Source organism: Lepisosteus oculatus, chromosome 6 (assembly GCF_040954835.1).
Source record: "Lepisosteus oculatus isolate fLepOcu1 chromosome 6, fLepOcu1.hap2, whole genome shotgun sequence".
Lineage (NCBI taxonomy): Eukaryota > Metazoa > Chordata > Actinopteri > Semionotiformes > Lepisosteidae > Lepisosteus > Lepisosteus oculatus.
Window position 1 is genome coordinate 34859775 of NC_090701.1, and position 19420 is coordinate 34879194.

A 19420-nucleotide genomic window follows, 5' to 3' on the forward strand; every position below is an offset into this window, starting at 1 on the left:
TTTAATAACGCATCACGTTTTATCGTTTTACTAGTAATCCACATCCTCAACAATTCTCTTCCAAGTGTGTCAACATGATGTAACATTTTTCTAGATAAACGTTCCAGAGTTTAAGGAAATTATAATAATTTTTCTATTCTTTTCTTTTTTGGTTATGACATTTTGATGCGAGATGATTTAACCTTTATAACAACATGCCAATTGCTGAAGCTGCCCCTAATTCCACATCTCCCCTATGGTAGGTCACAAAATTGTTTTGTAACACAGACATGTTGCTGCCTCCTCGTGTAAAGAAACGTGATCTGAGCTTCCACGATTCACGCTGAGTGTTGTTCTGTGTCCACGGCGAGCTCACACGAGACCACAAGAAGCGAAACCTCTGTGCACTTATTTTATCATCTCTTCTGATGTCGACCATACGCACTATCATCTGTCTACTGAGGAATGATCTACGTTTTCACGATAATGAGGTAAAGACGAGACTCACTCTCGTTACCATTACTATAAAAAGCCGGTCAGAAATAATTCTGTAAAAAATAACCATCGAAATCCGAACTCCGAATTTGGACTTTAGCAGTTTTGCGTGGTTGCATCCACGGCTTTATCGACACAATTACTGATTTTCAACAGTTTCGTTTAAAACAGCGTTGTTTTTATAACATTGCAAGTGACGTCATCAAGGTTTACGCAAGTGTACGCGCATGGTAGACGTCTCGAGTAATACTCTCTTTATTTTGGTTCGGTTTTCCTAATTGATATTGAATTTGACATTATTGACACAAGTTCATTTGAAGCACAATAAACTGCGTCAATATTATACATTACTGAGCATTTGTGGTGACTTGAAATAAAGTAAACGTGCAAGTTTAAAAACGCACTTAAAACAACTGCAGTCTGATTCTGAAAAATGCTACTGCAGTACGTGAACAGCCTGCGGTGTGCCTTGTCCTCAGCCAAAGATATTGTTTTTGATTTTTTTTTCCTTTAGCTATTACATTGGGCTCAGGGGAATGCAGAGCAAATTGTTCCGCTGTATTGTTTTGATCCTCGACACTACCTCGGGACCCACTGTTACAACTTTCCAAAGACGGGTCCCTTCCGGCTCAGATTCTTGCTAGAAAGCGTGAAAGATCTGAGGGACACGTTGAAGAAGAATGGCAGGTGAGAATAGCTTTTTGAGCCTACAGCCACTATGGCAGTTGTTCTACCATACAATGGTACTTTATGCCAGCAGCTATATTGCCCTGCTGCTCACAACTGACAACCCACTGAAGCTCAGCAGATGTGAGTCTGCCAAGTACCTGAATGGGAGACCTCCTGGGAAAGCTAAGGTTGCTGCTGAAAGAGGTGTTTGTGGGACCAGTAGGCGGTGATAACTCTGTGGTCTGTGTGGGTTCTAATGGCCCAGTATAGTGATGGGTACACTATATTGTAAGAAAGTGCTGTCCTTTGGAAGACACATAAAACATAGGTCCTGACTCTCTGTGGTCATTAAAAATCCCATGGCATTTCTCAGATAGAACAGGGGTGTTACCCCAGGGTCTTGTCTGAAATTCCTCTTGGCCATTACCAATCATAGACTCCTCAATCTTAATCCTTAATCCCCATTAATGTATTGGCATCATTACTCTTTTCTCCCTCCACCCTGATAGCTATGTGTGTTGGACATACAGGCACACTGTGGCTACTGTCATGTCATACAGGTGGGTGCTACACTTTGATGGCAGTAAATGTACTATATTATTATCATTTTTTCTTCTTATTATTAAACAATGTGGTATATCAGACTCATTCTCCTAACAAAGCAGAAAACATACATTTTCCTTTCGCTAAATGATTTCATGCTTCCAAATTCCAAGCACACTGTTTGTTTCTCAATAAAATAAAAACGATCACCTTTACAGTGTGGTTGCTAATTCTGGCAAGCAATGTTTAGAATTTCAATCAAAAATTTAAATAAATCTAAATTTCATAACAACTAAAATGAAGTGGTATTCCTGCTTCTTTTTTAAAAATACAAGAGCACCATACGATCCTAAAATGACGGTAAATAAAATCCAGGTACATTTGGGGAAAAATAAAAAAGTGGCACACAGACCAATGAGGGGTCACATTTTTTAATTGTCAGATACATAAGCCTTAAAGGGGACGTGTTAAGGAATTAACACAGAAAAAAATTGTGTTAAACTGAAAAAAGGCAGTGTCATTACTACTGTTTTATCTAGTACATAAGTTGTGTAAAGTCATGGTCATGAATCTTAACTGAGAATTTCAAGAAAATTACCCATTACATTCAGGAAACAGCACAAATAACCAAGCATCCCTGTATCATTGCAGCAATCTGCTGGTGAAGAGAGGAAAGCCAGAGAACGTTGTCAGTGATCTCATCAAGCAGCTGGGATCAGTAACTGCTGTGGCTTTTCATGAGGAGGTGAGTAATAAAAAAGGGAGATTAAGCTATATACAGTACTGTTGGTCAATCTTTGAGAGGTTTCTACAGAAATGTGACTCAAGTCCTTGCATGGCAAATTCATTTTATTTTTTCTTTTGGATGTGGCAAGGTTACAAAAGAGGAGCAAGATGTGGAGACTGAAGTGACGCGTGTGTGTGCCCAGTTCAAGGTTAGAGTTCACACTTGCTGGGGATCGACACTTTATCACAGAGAAGATCTGCCCTTTAATCATATTGCCAGGTGAGTTGGGCAGTTCAGTGTGCAGAATCAGCGATGAAGCACATATTCGTGTTAAAGTGTAATGTGGAGAAATAAAACTAGGATAAGGGAAAAAGGAAACAGTAAACAGTAAAGAAAATGTGATGAATATCTTTTTTGTGTACCAGCAGAGTATTGTCTTTCCTCTTTCCTACAAGTATGGTGATCTTAAAGAGCAGGAATAAAGTTATTTTTCTCCCATGGAATTTTAAATAGCCTATTTAAGGACACCAGTATTCTTCCCATTTAACTGGGGAAGACTGTATTTGCAGTAGAACACAATGAAATAATCAGTTCTTTCCTCCATGATTTAAAAAAACTGTAGGTATAGCTAATGAAGGAGCTATAATATACAGTATGATACGTGGACAGTGGATTTTAGAGGGATGATTCAGGATCACCCAAATGTGACACTGATCTACCCTGAAGATGCTGTGATATCAATCTTCTGAAGTTTCATGAAGGTGGCATACTTGCTTAATCAGATCAGAAAAATTTGAGAACTTGCTAGCAATAGAAAATTTCATATAATTTGAACAGTTATCATGATAAGTGTAAATAAAATATGACCTTTTAAAATGTTTTTCTAGTACCACATACTGGCAGCAACCTTACTTACATGCAGTACTGTAATGTACCAACTTTCTTTAACTTCTGCAATGACTTCTTATCGTGGTTTCTTTACTCAGACAACCATACTAGGAAGAGTAAAGGTAATGAGAAAGGTTGTGGGAAATATTTGGTTTCTAGTAGCTAAAGAGAGTGATAACGTGGTAGATTTCGGGAAGGCCTATTGATGTTACCAACTAAGTGTTGTCCCCTGGTTTATCTTTTTGAAATATATAGTGACATACAGTAATAAAATTCCTTGGATGGGCATAATGTCTTGATGTCATGCTTTCACACATAGTACTGATATACATTTTCCCTTCGGGATCAGTAAAGTCTTATCTATCGTTCTGTTTCCTGTAGGCTTCCTACTGCATGTTGTCATAGTCATAGAAATGTAAAAAGAATCCTTCAGATCTTGTAAGCAGAACACAATAATGATGAATCGGTCAGATATGGAACAGTGGAGACCTCCTCTTGCTATTCGTCTTCTAAATTGTCATCCTACTAATTGTCTTCTACCAATTGATCAGGTGACTTAGAACAGGAGTTCATATCCCGTTTCCCTTTTGGGGACTATGGTTCCAACATGGATCTCCATTTTGACTCACTTAACCCTCCAACAATTTTGAAACGCTATTAACGTCTTCTTGACAATATGGGGAAGAAATAGAAAAAGAAAACAACATAATAGTATTTATAAATACAACTTTAGAATTTAAATCAAGGGATGTTATGGGAATATTGTACTAAGCAGCAATAAAACTAGATTAAAATGAAACAAAATTGAAATGGGTAATATAAACATATTACAGGAAAAAAATTCTCAAAAAGCCCCCCCACTATCTCCCAAGTGGCAACACCTCCCAACACATTATGTTGAAGAGCCCTTATTTAAGAATATTATGTACAATTTTAGTTACCATGTTACAAAACAGATATTGTAACAGATCCATACTGTCCAGAAAGTCTCTCTCTGAGTAACTCTGGCCATGTGGAGGAATCCTAAACAGACTATAGACCTGTGTGCTTTGGTTTGATACTGCTTGAAAACATCCTACCATTTATTCATTTCTACTTTGAGTTTCTCGTGGCAAGATCACTGTGTGTTATGCTGAGGGAAGGGTGATTTGTTCCATCACAGAGGTGCCTGCACCCTCAAGCACATATACAGTATGTCTCCTTTCAGTTGCTTAACATTTTCTAGCCTCTGGAAAAAGAGTCAGTTTCCACCTGGTATGATGTCCCCTCAAATATTTTGTAATATCTTCAGACGTTTATACAGCAGAAGCCTAATTTATGGCTTAAATTAAAGTGAAGAGCCAACTGCTTTGTTACTTCTAGTGGAGATTAAAGGGCACTGTAGGCCTGCAGAATGTCTGTTCTGAATTTCAGTCTCCAAGAACATGTGTAGATAAGGCCTTTATACATTATTACAAAAAGATTGAGGAGATTTGGCTATGTGTGCTTTTGCATTCAGGTTTCATTGCGTGTGCCTCCTTTACAGACTTCCTGATGTGTACACTCAGTTCCGGAAAGCAGTGGAAACTCAGAGCCAAGTGCGGCCAACCATTCGAATGCCTGAGCAGCTGAAGCCCTTCCCACACAATCTGGAGGAAGGTCCAATCCCAACACCTGAAGACCTGGGGCAACCCAGTAAGAAACTGATTACCGAGCTCCCATCTTTTAACATATATAGTATAGTATTTAAATACATACTCACTATACACAACAAATTAATTGTGATGCATTTTTTCGTGGTATGTTTTAGATTGAATATAAGAAATGAATATTTAGTGCGCTATATCTAAGTAAATAATTACAAGTCTTTGGTAATGGTATTTTATATTAATCAATTCATAAAATAGATACACCAGAAATGTGTTATCCAAATCCTTGCTTTTGACATGATTAATAATAACTTTTATTTATAAAACACTTTCCAAATCCAAGGACACTGTACATCATGAATAAAGAAAAAAGACAAAAAAATGTGAATTAAAAGTAAATGACAAAAAAAACAAGAGCATACAAGTTTTTACAGATTGACTGTAGGCAATTAGATGTGGATCGTGGTAAAAAGGTAAGTTTTCAGTTTAGATTTGAAGTTGTCTCTTGTAAAGTCTAACGAAGGTCAATCCACAACACTGGAGTAGTGACAGAGAAGGCACAGTTACCAAAATCTGTGATTTAGTCCTGGATACAGTGAATAGAGGACCAGAAAACATGAAGGAGTTCAGAGATGTGTGATGAAGCCAGATTGTTTAGAGCCTTGAAAGTCAGCAACAAGATCTTATATTGAATATGTGATTTTATAGACAACCAAAGTAGAGACTTTATTGCAAGAGTGATATGCTTCCAATGTCTGGTGTAAGTAGTTTAGCTGCAGAGTTTTGAGCACGTTTCAACTTGTTGAGAAGAGAGTTACGGAGCCCATAGTGTAAAGAGTTGGAGAAATCAGGGCTTTAAATGCATGAATCAGACACTCAGCATTGGGCATTGTTAAAAATTGCCTAATACGGGTGAAAGAAAGAAGTCTTAATCAAATTTTTCACATGTGGCTTGAAAGACAGGAGAGGATCAAGAGTGACTCCCAGATTTCTGACAATGGCTGACGTGTGAATGGGGAAGCCATCCACCATTACTGTGAAATCCTTAAGTTTATTGAGCTGTGATTTGCTGCCAACCAGTAAAGTTTCTGTTTTGTAACTATTTAGCTTCAGGGAATTTGATGTCAACCAGAGTTTGATGTCAAACAAACAAGAGATAAGTGACAGAGTGGGAAGATGTTTTAACATAAATCTGAGTGAAACTGAAGACCATGTTAGCGTATAAATTTGGTCAATCGGTAGCATATGAATAATAAAAAGTATAGTTCCCAAGACTGATCCCTGAGGCACACCGTGATCGAGTGGGGCCATGAGGAATTTATGAGAACCAAGGGAGACTAAATTGCTTAACCACACGTACTATTATACTGACTTTCACTTTAGTATGGTGGAGATAAGAAATGTTAATCAGCCTAATAAAACAGACAAAAAATTATTTTCCTGAAAACTTGGTTTATTTGTAGGTGTAAGTGATAGTTATTTTGATGCTCCAAATATTTTGAGTCTAAACACAGGTTTTCAGTTATCCTTCTTTAGTTATATGAATGCCATATTCATATATGAAGGGCAGAATCTTTTAAATTCTGTTGGATTCTGTTGTGAACCTATTCACAGACTACATATATGACTGAAGTTCTTTTTTTTATTCTGTTGTACAGTACCTTTGTGATCTTTCATTAAGAATCTAATTTGAAAATGTTATGCTGCATTGCAGTCTACTCCTGTTTTCAGTACACATCCTCCGCCTATTTGCCAATGAACATTCACAAGAGATCTGTACCATGATATTAAAATGTTAATACTTTGGATTGTAAATTGAGCAGCATGATTAAGGAACAAAAATAATTACAATATGAAATCAAAATTAAGAAAGATGCCTCCAGATGGGTCCCCTTACATAATTTGAATATAAAAGTCAGCATTGTGGTTTCCTTTTGGTGGCAGATGCTGTGTCAGACCCACGTACAGCTTTCCCTTGTATTGGAGGAGAGACCCAAGCCTTAGCTAGGCTGAAGCATTATTTCTGGGACACGGTGAGTAAACATGGCAAACAGCAACAAGATTAGACCTGGCTTTCAAAAACTGTTTGGGGGTGGCACAAAAAACTGTGACTGAAACACCAATGAATCCTTAATGAAACTACTTCTAAATATTTTAGCAAGCAATTTTAAAGTTCATTAGTTTAGCATAAGTATTGTCCCATAATAGAGCAGCTTAAAATGTGTTCAGTGACTCCTCACTGAACACAGACCTGTGACAGTTTGCCTTTGATCCAATCTCCAGAAGATGCCAGAATCATCAGCATCTCTCTATGGCTGGAAAACACTGTTGCATAACTTTCATATTTAAAGAAGATGGCTTTTTAATGGAGATCCAGGTCAATGAAGGATTTTTTTAAATATTAAAAAAAAAACATAGTTGTACTTTTGAATCTTTAGCGGTGTGTCTGTTTCTGTGCAAAGGGGTTCAATAAGCTAAATCAGCTAAATGAATTTGCGTGCTGAGGAAATATTTTCTCTTTAAATGCTTTAAATGTTATTGGAGTTGGAGATGTGCCATCACAGGTAGGGTAAAAATAAATGGACTCTTTGTGTTTCATTAGAATTGGATTGAAGAAGAAAATAATCACGTTTTTGTTGCAGAATCTAGTGGCGTCCTATAAGGAGACTCGCAATGGGTTGATTGGAATGGATTATTCAACTAAATTTGCCCCATGGTGAGTTATGTACTTTAGAAAAATATAAAATGCAAGTTGTATTTGTTCAGCCATTTCCATTTATGCATTAATGAGCTTAGATTTAGCTATGATGTAAAAAAAAGGCTTCTCCTGATTTTATTAGATTGTATCTATTAATATAATGTACAATTGTAAATTCAGAGGCAGTTTTACTAAGTGACACTTTTTCAGTTGGTTCTGTGAGAGTTCTGTGAAGTATCTCCCCCAAGCATTTAATAGGAATATGAAACAGTGGTCCTGGGAGGGCACTTTCTTTTTTCTTAACTACCTAATTGAACTTGTTATTTGCTTAATTGGACAAACTGAAGCTTACCCTCATTCTCAAGAAGCTGGAGATTTAAACAGTAAAAACCTACTGAATATCAGCCCTTGAGGACTGGAACTGGCCAGCCCCACTATACAATTTTCTGTTAATTAAAACACTCTTCCTGTAACCATGGAATCCATGCAGAACACAAATGTGTTGTTTGTTGCTTGGTCTGGCAGTGAGAGACATGTTTGAGCTATATATTACCATAGCATTTGTTCATATTTTATTGGCTGAGTTTACGTTCAGTTTATTGAATATTTGGGAGTTCACTGTTGTATTTTGGGGAAAGTGAACATATTTTGATTTTTACATTTTTATATATTGTTTTCTGCAGGCTACTAGATACATTTCTCCCATTCGTACTGTAATAGTTGGACTTTTTGTGCTTATTATGTTCAAGTCTTCCGTTGCGTTTTCAAAGAACAGAATGGTTTTTGATGGCTTTTAAAGACATACTTAGGGATGAATAAGTGTGACTTGTCTTTTTTCTCAAACTGACAAAAAAATATATTTGCAGTGCTAATATATAGTTACAGTATAACATTTAGATTTTTTAAACAGATGGATTAATCCATAGTTCAATGTGTTATATGATCGTTTTTGTTACTGTTTTATCAAGGATACTGTATGAATAAGCCTGGAGGGCACTGGGTTTACTTTCATTTCTTCCGTTTCCTGTTTCTTTCAGTTTCCCTTTTTGTGTTGCTGTTTTTAATGTTTCTTAGGTTTTCTTCTCTATTTTTATCCTGGTTTATCTTTTACAGGTTAGCTTTAGGCTGCATATCACCCAGGTATGTTTATGAACAAATCAAGCAGTATGAGAAGGAAAGAACTGCCAATCAGAGCACATACTGGTGAGCATGATACATTACACTTGAATGTAAACCACTCTTTGGAGTACAGATGGGGTTAGTTATGTAACAGTGGGTTGTAACAGAGTCCATTTTCATTACACAGGAAATGTTAGGGATAACAATGTAGTCCAAGTCATTCAAATGTGGTTCTGAAAACTTTAAAATGAATTAAGATCTAAAAACGTTCCTGGCTTTCATATCCTTGTGAATCATTAATTGAAGTAGTGTGATTAATTATATTGCAGTATTATAATAAGAAAAGCGTAAAACTGAAACTAAAAAATCACTGGGCACTATCAGGTGGGACTTGCTATGCTAAGATTTCCAATTCTTATTTCTATTTTATTATTCCTTCATATCCATACATTTACAGAACTCTACAGGTCAGTAAAATACTTGCAAAGGAGCAAGTAAAGGTTTATTCCATGCTGAAACAAGAAGAAAAGAAACACAACATTTCCGCTGCGATGCCTTCTTTGGGTGTCAAAAGAAGAAGCTGAAACGTTGTTTCTTTTCTTCTCTTTTCAGCATAGAATAAACCTTTACTTGTTCCTTTGCAGCCTACGCATGCTGACGCAGCTCCCTACAAGAACTACTTCAGTAAAATACTTGTGTATTTTTTTTACATTTGACCTAATTGCATTAAAATTAAATCCCCTTATAATTAAATATTTTTGTTGAGAATAATCTTTATACAGTAACTCTTTCATGGTTCAGGTAATTTAGTGGTTTTGTAACAGTCAAAAGTCATTTGAGCATTTTGCAGTCACTCATGAAAGATCAATTAATCAAAATGACTCAAAATCTGTATGCTTTATTCTTCAAAAGTATAAATTCATGAGAGAATTTATGTACAGTAAAAAGGTCTGCAGCTCATGTCATCGGGGCTTGATCATAATGTGGATAGTTCTTTTCACACTAGTATACTCATATATTAAAGAAATGTATCATTTGTAATGCTGGAGTGGAGGAGCCCAAGCTTTAATTAGCTGTCGGCAAAGAAGGATTGAGGGAAATAATTACAGAAACAATTATTAAAAATTAAAAACCACAAAGAAATCTACTCAGACAAATCTAAACCCAACTTCATATTTCATGTGAGATTAATTATTTTTCCATATTAATATTAAGCCTACAGATTACACTTGCAAGAATATTTGAGATTCTGACTCAAATGTGTGTGGCTTCCATGTTTTGTGGATACTGATAAATGTAATGAATTTGTGGTTAAATCATTGAAAATTATTTAAATTGTTTTAATGTCATAATCATAATCAGCTCTAATTCATAGTGATAACTTTTTTTGTTTCTTTCAGGGTCATTTTTGAGTTACTGTGGAGGGATTACTTCAGATTTGTGGCTGTGAAGTATGGGAACAGAATTTTCACTGTAAAAGGTGGGATATGTTATGAGAAAATGATAAGTCACGTCATTGTAGCCTTCAGCCAGATGACTCTTTTTGTTTTTAATTATTATCTCATTTTCCTGTCCCTTTTCTGTGATACTTCTGTGCCATTTTTAGACATTATATTCAAGGGATCAGGTAGCCAACATGAAATAATGTGGTTTCCTTCACTCATAATTGTATCTTAACATAAAAAAGAAACCACAGAACCTAAACCAAAATACCAAAAGAGCACTATAGTAGATAACAGGACAATTGGCATTATTTGACATTTGACATTTGACATGTGACATTAGACTTTTTTTTCAAAGCTCAATAACCTTAATTAATAAAAGACCCCTGTTGACGCTTCAGGTTTCTGCTTTTCACACACTCTCAGAAGTTGGATTTCTGCAGTGAATTAAGTAATGTACTGTACCTTCGAAAAGTGTGCTCTATTTAAAGCAGTTTCCCCATTGTGGTTCTAGTTTCCGTTTTTTGTTGCAGCTGAGCTCTTGATTAATTTAGGCTCTTAATTTGTTAAAGCATATTGAAACTTTGCTTTTTAAATCATTTTTAGCCTATGTGTCAGACTAGAAATGAGCATTAATCAGGTAAGAAATTAGAATTAACCCTGTCCCAGAACCCATATTTCTGACTTTAGGTTTATTGTTTCAAGGTATAGTTTAATCAAGGGGCCTGTACACAAAAGTGTCTGATGCAGTGCCAGTCCCAGAGAGTCACCAAGCAGTTGCTTTTATACCAAGCTTAAATAGTAATCTGTTTACTACATTTCTTGAAAATAATACACATACAGTATATTATTTCTGAAACTGAAGCCAGTAAATGGTAAAAAATAAAACATTTGGATCAATTAAGGGTTCAGTAAGCATAATTAATCAATGCTGTGCAATATTTTCATTGCAAATATTCAGAAGCTGAAGAAACATAATGATGGCAGGTGGTATGTTGTAACATATCTATGAAAGGATCTGTTGTTTATTTCCATGTGATAAAATGCTTATTTCTTTCCTGCTTAGGTCTTCAACAGAAGTCTGTATCTTGGAAGAAGGATGTTAAACTTTTTGATGCCTGGAAAGGTACTTTATATACATTTAAAATTCTCTGTATCCTTTTTTGCTGTAAATTGAAAATTGATCTTGTTTTGCTGGTCATCCCCTTACCTCTGTTAGAAAAAAAACCAAGCAACTATTCCATAAAAGGGAATGTGTTACCTTAGTGTTTGATCAGTACAGTACGTATATATTAACATTATATTAACATATAATGAACTTGTTATTCCCAATGTTTTCCAGAAGGAAAAACAGGTGTTCCATTTGTAGATGCGAACATGCGGGAGCTGGCACTGACTGGCTTCATGTCCAATAGGGGACGACAGAATGTTGCCAGCTTCCTCACCAAGGACCTGGGGATAGACTGGAGGATGGGTGCTGAGTGGTTTGAGTTTCTCCTGGTAAGAATGAATAGTTTTTTTTTCTGTGATCAATTTTAAATAAATACAATTGTATTAGTAGTATTGATTCATTCCTAAAACAACTAATATGCTTTACTCAGTAACTCACGCTAGGATTTCTGAAAAGCTGCCAAAACTTTCCCCTATGTGTCTCCAGCAGATGTTAAGGAATTTAATGTAAAAACCTGCTGAAACTGCGCGCTCTCAGTAAATGGTATCTGTGGAGAATGACACTCGTACAATTCAGTCAGGATATATTACGTATGCGTATTACGCCAGCAGCCATATCACTCTGTAACTCACAACTGGCAACCCACTGAAGCTACAGTAAGCAGAAGAAAGCTAAGGTTGCTGCTGGAAGAGGTGTTAGTGGGGCCAGCAGGGGGCGCTCACCCTGTGGTCCATGTGGGTCCTAATGCCCCAGTATAGTGACAGGAAACTATACTGTAAACAGGCGCTGTCCTTCAGATGAGATGTAAAACTGAGGTCCTGACTCTCTGTGGTTATAAAAAATTCCCAGGGCGTTTCTCAAAAAGAGTAGGGGTGTAATTAGTCATGGCCTCCTAATGATCCCCATCTATGAATTGGCTTGATTATTCTGCTCTTCTTCCCACTGATAGCTGATGTGTGGTGAGCGTTCTGGCGCACTATGGCTGCCGTCGCATGATACAGGTGGATGCTGCACTTTGGTGGTAGTGGAGGGGAGTCCCCATTACATGTAAAGTGCTTTGAGTGGAGTGTCCAGAAGAGCGCTATATAACTGTATTATTATTATTATTATAAAGTAGAAAAAGACCTTCTGCAAGCTCAGATGTACTGTATGATGGTACCAGAAGAAAATTCTGTATCTTTCAAAACAATGTTGTTGCATGTTTGAAGGTTTGCTGAATGCTCGTACTTCACAGATGAATTACTCAGTTTTGCAGGTTCGATACAGTGGTCATTGTCTTAAGGGTTTATGCAGCTGTCCTTGATTCCTGAGGCATGGCCAAAGATCTTGATGATCAAAAGAATGATACTAAATGTTAACTGATGCTTAAAGAATTCTCTTTTAAATAATTAAATCAGCCATATTAAAACATAAATATTTATCAGTGACCAGACTGTTCCTACTTAGGTCATTATCCTAGTTTTCATGGGAAAAGGACATAGGAAATGAGCCTTAAAAGAGGATAAATACAGCAAGACAGTAAGCACAGGAGAGTAGAGGAGAGAGGGGGGGAATATCGTCATCATTATCAGAGGGAATGAAAAAGATTTGTTAATGACATTGTTTACCTCTTTCAAGCAGATGGGAAAACAGATACTGTCCAGGTAATCAGAACAGGCTTGCTGTCTGATTTATTTGTGGAAATTCTGATTTCCTGTACAGTATTACAAAATCCACTGGCTGAGAAACATCTGTCATTGGTTAGTGATGCATTGTTTGGAATAGGGAAATAGGTATCCATTCATTGCATTTAGAGAGAGCAATTTGGTCTTGGGGAGGATCCTTCCTTTTGTTTAACAGTACTCAGGTTACCTCACTGCCTTTCTAGATGTTTTTGTTTTATAGCTGTGGGGATAGAATGTTGTGTGTTCTAGAGCTGCTGAAGGCAGGGCTCTGGTACTCACAGAATCTGAAATATTTCTGTAATCAAAGTTATAGATAAGCATTGAATGTTGTATGTGTGTAACTTATTTCTGAAGCTTGATAGCCGATCATCACTCCATTCCATTCCATCAGCTATGCTGGAGAGCAAACAAAATCAAGTGCTGTAATATGTGTATTCCCCGACTTTAGGGGACTAAATTATAATTAATCTTTCTAATTTGCTTACATAGCAATCCGTTGTGAGCACTTGATTTTGTCCCTCCCCTTTTAACAGTATTTTAACATTGCATATGTCCTCTGTAAACATATGGTATATACATACAGTAATGTAGTAAACTTTAATGAATACATTTTTATTATGTGTTGCCTGCTACTTCAAACGTATCCAAATGTCACCTTGTGGTTTAAGCTCCTCTTTTGTTTAAACAGAACAAATACTGCAACTGATTACACACCATTTTTCTGATGCAGGTAGACTATGATGTGTGCAGTAACTATGGAAACTGGCTGTACAGTGCTGGCATAGGAAATGACCCCCGGGAGAACAGGAAATTCAACATGATCAAACAAGGGCTGGACTATGACAACAACGTAAGTTCTGATTGCACTCCTATTGGGAAGCAAAACAGTCTGTTCGGCCTTTTTGTCAGTATGGAGAGAAATTGATTGAAGATTGAAGTGTCTCTACAGTAATTTTCAATTTCGGTTAGAATGGTAAAGCTATAGAAAAGGTGCAATCAAAAACGAGATGTTCCTGCTTTGCTTATTGTATCACAAGAAAGATGAATTCCTACTGTGAAAAATTCATCTTTTTAACCCCTCATCTACAAACGCTCTTGTGTTTTCCCTTTTCCCTGGCTGTTCTGCTGTGTTTCTTCAGGGAGACTATGTGCGGCTATGGGTCCCAGAGCTGCGTGGCTTGAAGGGAGGAGATGTGCATGCTCCCTGGGTCCTCAGCAGCGCCTCACTGGCCGACGCCGAGGTCTCTCTGAACCAGACATACCCCGTGCCCGTGGTCGTTGCTCCTGAGTGGAGCCGGCACACCACCGGCAAGGCAGTGAGTGTGCACTTTAATCCCCTTCCCGTTGCATAGTGAGGAACCAGAATGTCATCCTCTGTTGGTAATCAATAGGATTATTTTATGGCATTCTTCTGTTTTTAAACAATGCTTCTAACAGTTTGTGTATGAGTTTTAACATGTACATGTAATTGGGAGAGTTCAAGTATGGAGCTGCATCAGCATGGGTAGGCTGCAAAGGAGCAGGTAGCGGTTTATACCATCCTAAAAAGGAAAGTGACACAACGTTGCGTCTCTTTCTTTTCACCATGGTATAAACGTTAAGCGGGTTTTTTGGGACTGTTATTTTTAGATTTCCCTATTGGTTTTGAAAATCCCTCTTCTAACTTTAATGCTGATACTGAAGCCATTCACCCAAGTACAATACTCCTTTACACCTAATCAAACTAATCTTAAGTGTATTGTTCAGAATTTAACTCATCTTAAATCTGTTTTTTTATTTGATATTATTGTCAGGTTTGTTCCACGTATCCAATACTTTACAATTAGTGTACTATTTTGATTTTTACAACACCCCTTTATAATTCTCCTTTAGTATAATTGAATGAATTTTAAATAATCTAAATTTAATTTTAAATTAGACTTTTTATCTAATTGTATAATTCGACAACACTTTTTTTTATGTGTAGATTTCCCTGCTATTACACCACGAATCGTCTATCATGCTTCTTCTCTTTTTTTTTGTTCTAGAGTGGCGGGGGACTGAGTCAGAAGGGGAAAAGGGGCCCATCTCACACCCCAAAACAACACAGAGATCGAGGAATCGACTTTTACTTCTCAAGGAATAATAAAAAACTGCAGTGAGGGAACATTTTGCCTGTGAAAACACTGTTGGACTTTATGCTTATATTCCTTTTAGACAGGCAAACAGCATCTGCAAGAAAAGTGGAATAAAGCACTGAGGCCGAAACTACAGGCACTACAGGATGTGGGGGACACAGGGCAGCCACAGAGAAAACCAGTACCAATATATTTTTTTACTGAAGTGGGATTAACAGAGCTACCTTTATTGCAAATATGTTACATTACATAGGAGTGCTATGAGGATTTCTTTCTCAATCAAAAGGATTATATACCCATCAGGGAGATTAGGCAGATAGTCATTTCTGTGATTTAGCCATTAACGTGTTTTGGATTACTGCACAAAGGAAAATAAATCAGGGTATGTTTTGTTGTATAAAACAATAATAGATGCACGCATAATATAAAACGGGTGAGAAAAAAAAGAAACATGGGTTGCATGCATATTAATCACTCTTCACACACCTGTACAAACCCCATTGTGTAATTCAGTAGGTTTTCCTCCACTTTGACCAGGATTTGGTTGACACCCCTATCCTCAATATAGGTGATCCACATCTGTGTTGCGGGGGTGTTCTCCCAAAAGTGGGTGTTGTCAAGCCAAGAAACATAAAATGGGTTATTTTAACAGTGTAAGGATGGATCAGCTTTCAAATTAGCCGTGAATGGGAATGCAGCTAGCAACCTAAATACATTGTTCTATGAACTTAATGACCTACTCTGACAAAAGATAAAAATGACCATTGTTCTCAGTAAGTGTAAGTGTTCTCCTTAGATCACAGAATCATCTTCCCTGTGAACTAGCAGCAATTTCCTGTCATATCTGTAGTTATTTCTCTTTTCTTACACAACACAGTGTAATCATAGGTCAAGTTTGTTTTTCGTTTTACAAGATTTTGAGAAATTAAATAGCTTAATTAAACCATAATTTGGTTTGTTGTTATTGTTTGTAATAAGTACATCGGAAATATATACACTGCATACTGTTATATACAGTAATAATTAAATTTGATACCTTATGTTGTTGGTTTTGGTTCCAGTAGGTTTTTTTATTCTTATATGGGACTCAAGGCAGAATATGTCTATAAGTGTCTGTTACAGTAATGAAAAAGTTGTATAAGTATGGTGAAATGGCTTTTTTGCTGATGGCACTTGTGGAAGACCAGTGGCTGTATTAAGTTAGGATATTTATAAAAATGTGTTTGCTGAACTTAGAAACTTAGTTTTGAAATAGAATGACTTTGAAAGAGCAGGATATATATTGTGAATGTCTATGGATGTTTGAAAACAGATCTGGCTGTACACACAGAGACACATGGTTATTTAAGGAGCATTTATGACAGAAACCGGAAGACGCTTCTTTACACCAAGGACTATGAAAATCTGAAACCATACTCCTAACAAAGCCACATTGTTGAAACTCTGTGGGAAGTTTCGTTCATTAATTCAATAAGATGCTAATAATAAACAAGCCTCCACTCTTTTGCAACCTTGCTTGTGTTCTCCTGTTAAGGCAGGGATAACACAAACGCATCTTCTGTCCTATAATTTCAGAATCATTATTGTCTAGTTTATCCACACCCAGTTTGGAATTGCAGATTGTTTTTCACTTGATTATATAACTAGGAGCTCTGAACTGAGAGAAAGACATTGATGCTCCCCGTTTACATACTTTCAGTTTGCAGGTTTGGAGTGCCCGTCAGATCCTGTGAGCTGCTGCTGTTCTGAAAGTTAAAAAAACCCTGATCAATGAAATCCACCGAACACATATAATGTCATGCCGAAGTCTGCTCCCCCCTCATAAGCCACACAGGAAAAAAGTCATGAAATTATGTTGTGATGTGTATTATATCTCTGGTGACCTGTCAGTGTCACTTCACTGTTCAGTCAGTGATGATCTGTGTTGTTTGAATAGATGGACCTGACCTTTACTGAGCGTAATTAGAATTTCTCATTTGATATTGGAAGGCATTCTAATTTGAATATCACAGAGGTAAAACTACATACATCATCACAAGTAAAAGGTTTATTCCATGCTGAAAATAAAAGAAAGAAAACCCAATGTTTCGGCTGTGGAGCCTTCTTCAGGTGTGAGACACTCCTCAAGAAGGCTCCACAGGCAAAATGTTGGGTTTTCTTCTCTTTTCAGCATGGAATAAACCTATTACTTGTTCCTTTGCAGCCGACTTATGCCGACGCAGCTACCCACCTGAACTACATGAACTAACGTATACTCCCTTTTCTGGCACATCTTAGGTTTAATACGCCACTATATTTTCTATAAAACCAAAGACATAAAGTAATGTGCAATTGTAAGTTACTGTACATTGTATCGATATCTTCATCCTGCTTATGCAAAAAATACAGGATAAGTACAGGATACATAAGTGATGAAGAAAATTAATGACTAAATGTAGAAAGATTTGTGATTTAATATCATTGGGTGGAATAAAATCTGCCATCACCTTGAGCCAGTTGGAAGTGATCACCTTGGAAATCGCAGTTATTGTCAGCAAAGAATCACAACGCCTGAAATGCAGATACCAACCTGTGTTCTGTGTAAATGTCTAATGGATGAGCCATGTGTAAAGTAAATTTTTATTAAATGCTTTGTCTCTGATCACCACCTATATTGAAACTTGTTCAAGATTGTTACAAACGAGGGGATTCAGGAAAATAGAGCACTAAAGTAAAATCTATAATTAGTTAAAAAAGTGGTAGGTTACAATTTGAGGCCTAGTTCTTGGGAGGAAGTTCTTGATGTGCAATTTATGGCACAGCTCTGCTGACAGAGTAGTGACACTACAGTCAAAATGTGATAGACAAATATTTCTTAACAAATTAAATAATTACACAACAACATTGAACATTACACTATACTGTATATACAAAATATAAGGGGCAGCCTAGACAGCTATAGGGAACAGGGGAATGTGCAGGTAACAACAGACAGATGCTAAACAACACTAATATACTAAATCCTTAAAGTCCAGGAAGAGGCCAAATTCAGGAACCATCAAGGCAATCCAATGAGAAATAAAACACGAGTAATGAAATAGAACAGGGATTATATGAGACATAGGATAAAGTACAGGGGAAAAAAAGCAGCCAAGTGATGCCCAAAGCTCTACCCAGACACATACCAAACTAAGCTCTAAAGGAAATGAGAGCTCAGTTTATATAGAACTGAGGAAGTGAGGCATTGAGACCTTGGTACACCAGTCAATTCGTGATTGGTTACAGCCATCTGTGTGGCCTGCGCCTCTGCTGCGCAGCCAGACCGGCAGCCAGTGCCTGAGAAGATGAATCCATAACACAAAACTATGTACATCTCTGTGATTCAGAGGCCTACATCCTACAGACAGAATTATACCCCTTTAATATGAAACACCATGCAATACTTGACAGGCCTAAAAGAGAAATGAACTGTGTCCTAAATGAAAGGATATAATATTATACTACACAAGACCCAAGACTACAAGATGGATGCACAAAGACAAATGGGAATTTGTTTTCCTATTCTAAAGATCCATCGTCAAACTAGGAAAAACGTATTTACTCTGAGGATTCCACAAAACAGAAAATCAGAACTTCCTAAAATAAATAGGACAGCAAGCTCTGTATCACAAGGCTCACATTACTTGGGCACAATCTGATCTCTAAGACTGATCAGAACAAGGTCCTCTCGTCCAGCTCAGCTTTAGAGGAAGGGAAGGGTGATGGTGTTACTTTTTCTCTCTCCGCACCCACTTTGTTTCTCTGTCTTTTCCTCAGTTTCACTCCCTCCTTGCTTTTTCATCCTGTGTTCCAGTGTGTTGAAACTTCTAATGATTTACCAAGAAGCTAATTTAATTACATCTCCTTTGATCATCTACTGTATGTTTACCCGCCTCTCAGGCTGCCTGAAGCTAGATAAACACCTCAAAGGCCTTGGAAAGTGCATCCATCCAACCATTTTTTAACTGCTTTATCCAGAGCCCATCCAAGCAAGCAACAGACACAAGACAGGAATCACAGGGCACACACAAACACCGACATGCACACACTCACACCAGGGACAATTTTCTCAGAAGCCAATTAACCAATCAGTATGTCCCTGGAACGGTGGAAGGGAACAGGGGAATCCGGAGGAAACCTATGAGAACACAGACAGAACAAATTCCACACAGCTATCAACCCAGGAATTAAATCCAGGGCAGTAGTACAAGGCAGCAATGCTAAACACTGGGCCACACTAAGATGACAAATGACACACCCCA

At 37.2% G+C, this 19420-nt stretch overlaps 1 protein-coding gene across 1 annotated transcript; it reads left to right on the forward strand.

Annotated features, from left to right (window-relative positions):
- Positions 1-255: 255 nt before the first annotated feature.
- Positions 256-16645, forward strand: cry-dash (cryptochrome DASH). Its single transcript, XM_006634261.3, has 14 exons — positions 256-470; positions 989-1161; positions 2338-2431; positions 2562-2692; positions 4827-4975; positions 6874-6962; positions 7572-7645; positions 8741-8830; positions 10147-10226; positions 11255-11314; positions 11531-11688; positions 13754-13873; positions 14163-14339; positions 15051-16645. Exons 1-14 carry the CDS (start codon positions 408-410, stop codon positions 15162-15164), a joined length of 1572 nt encoding a protein of 523 aa, XP_006634324.2. The 5' UTR covers positions 256-407; the 3' UTR covers positions 15165-16645.
- The last annotated feature ends 2775 nt before the right edge of the window (positions 16646-19420 follow it).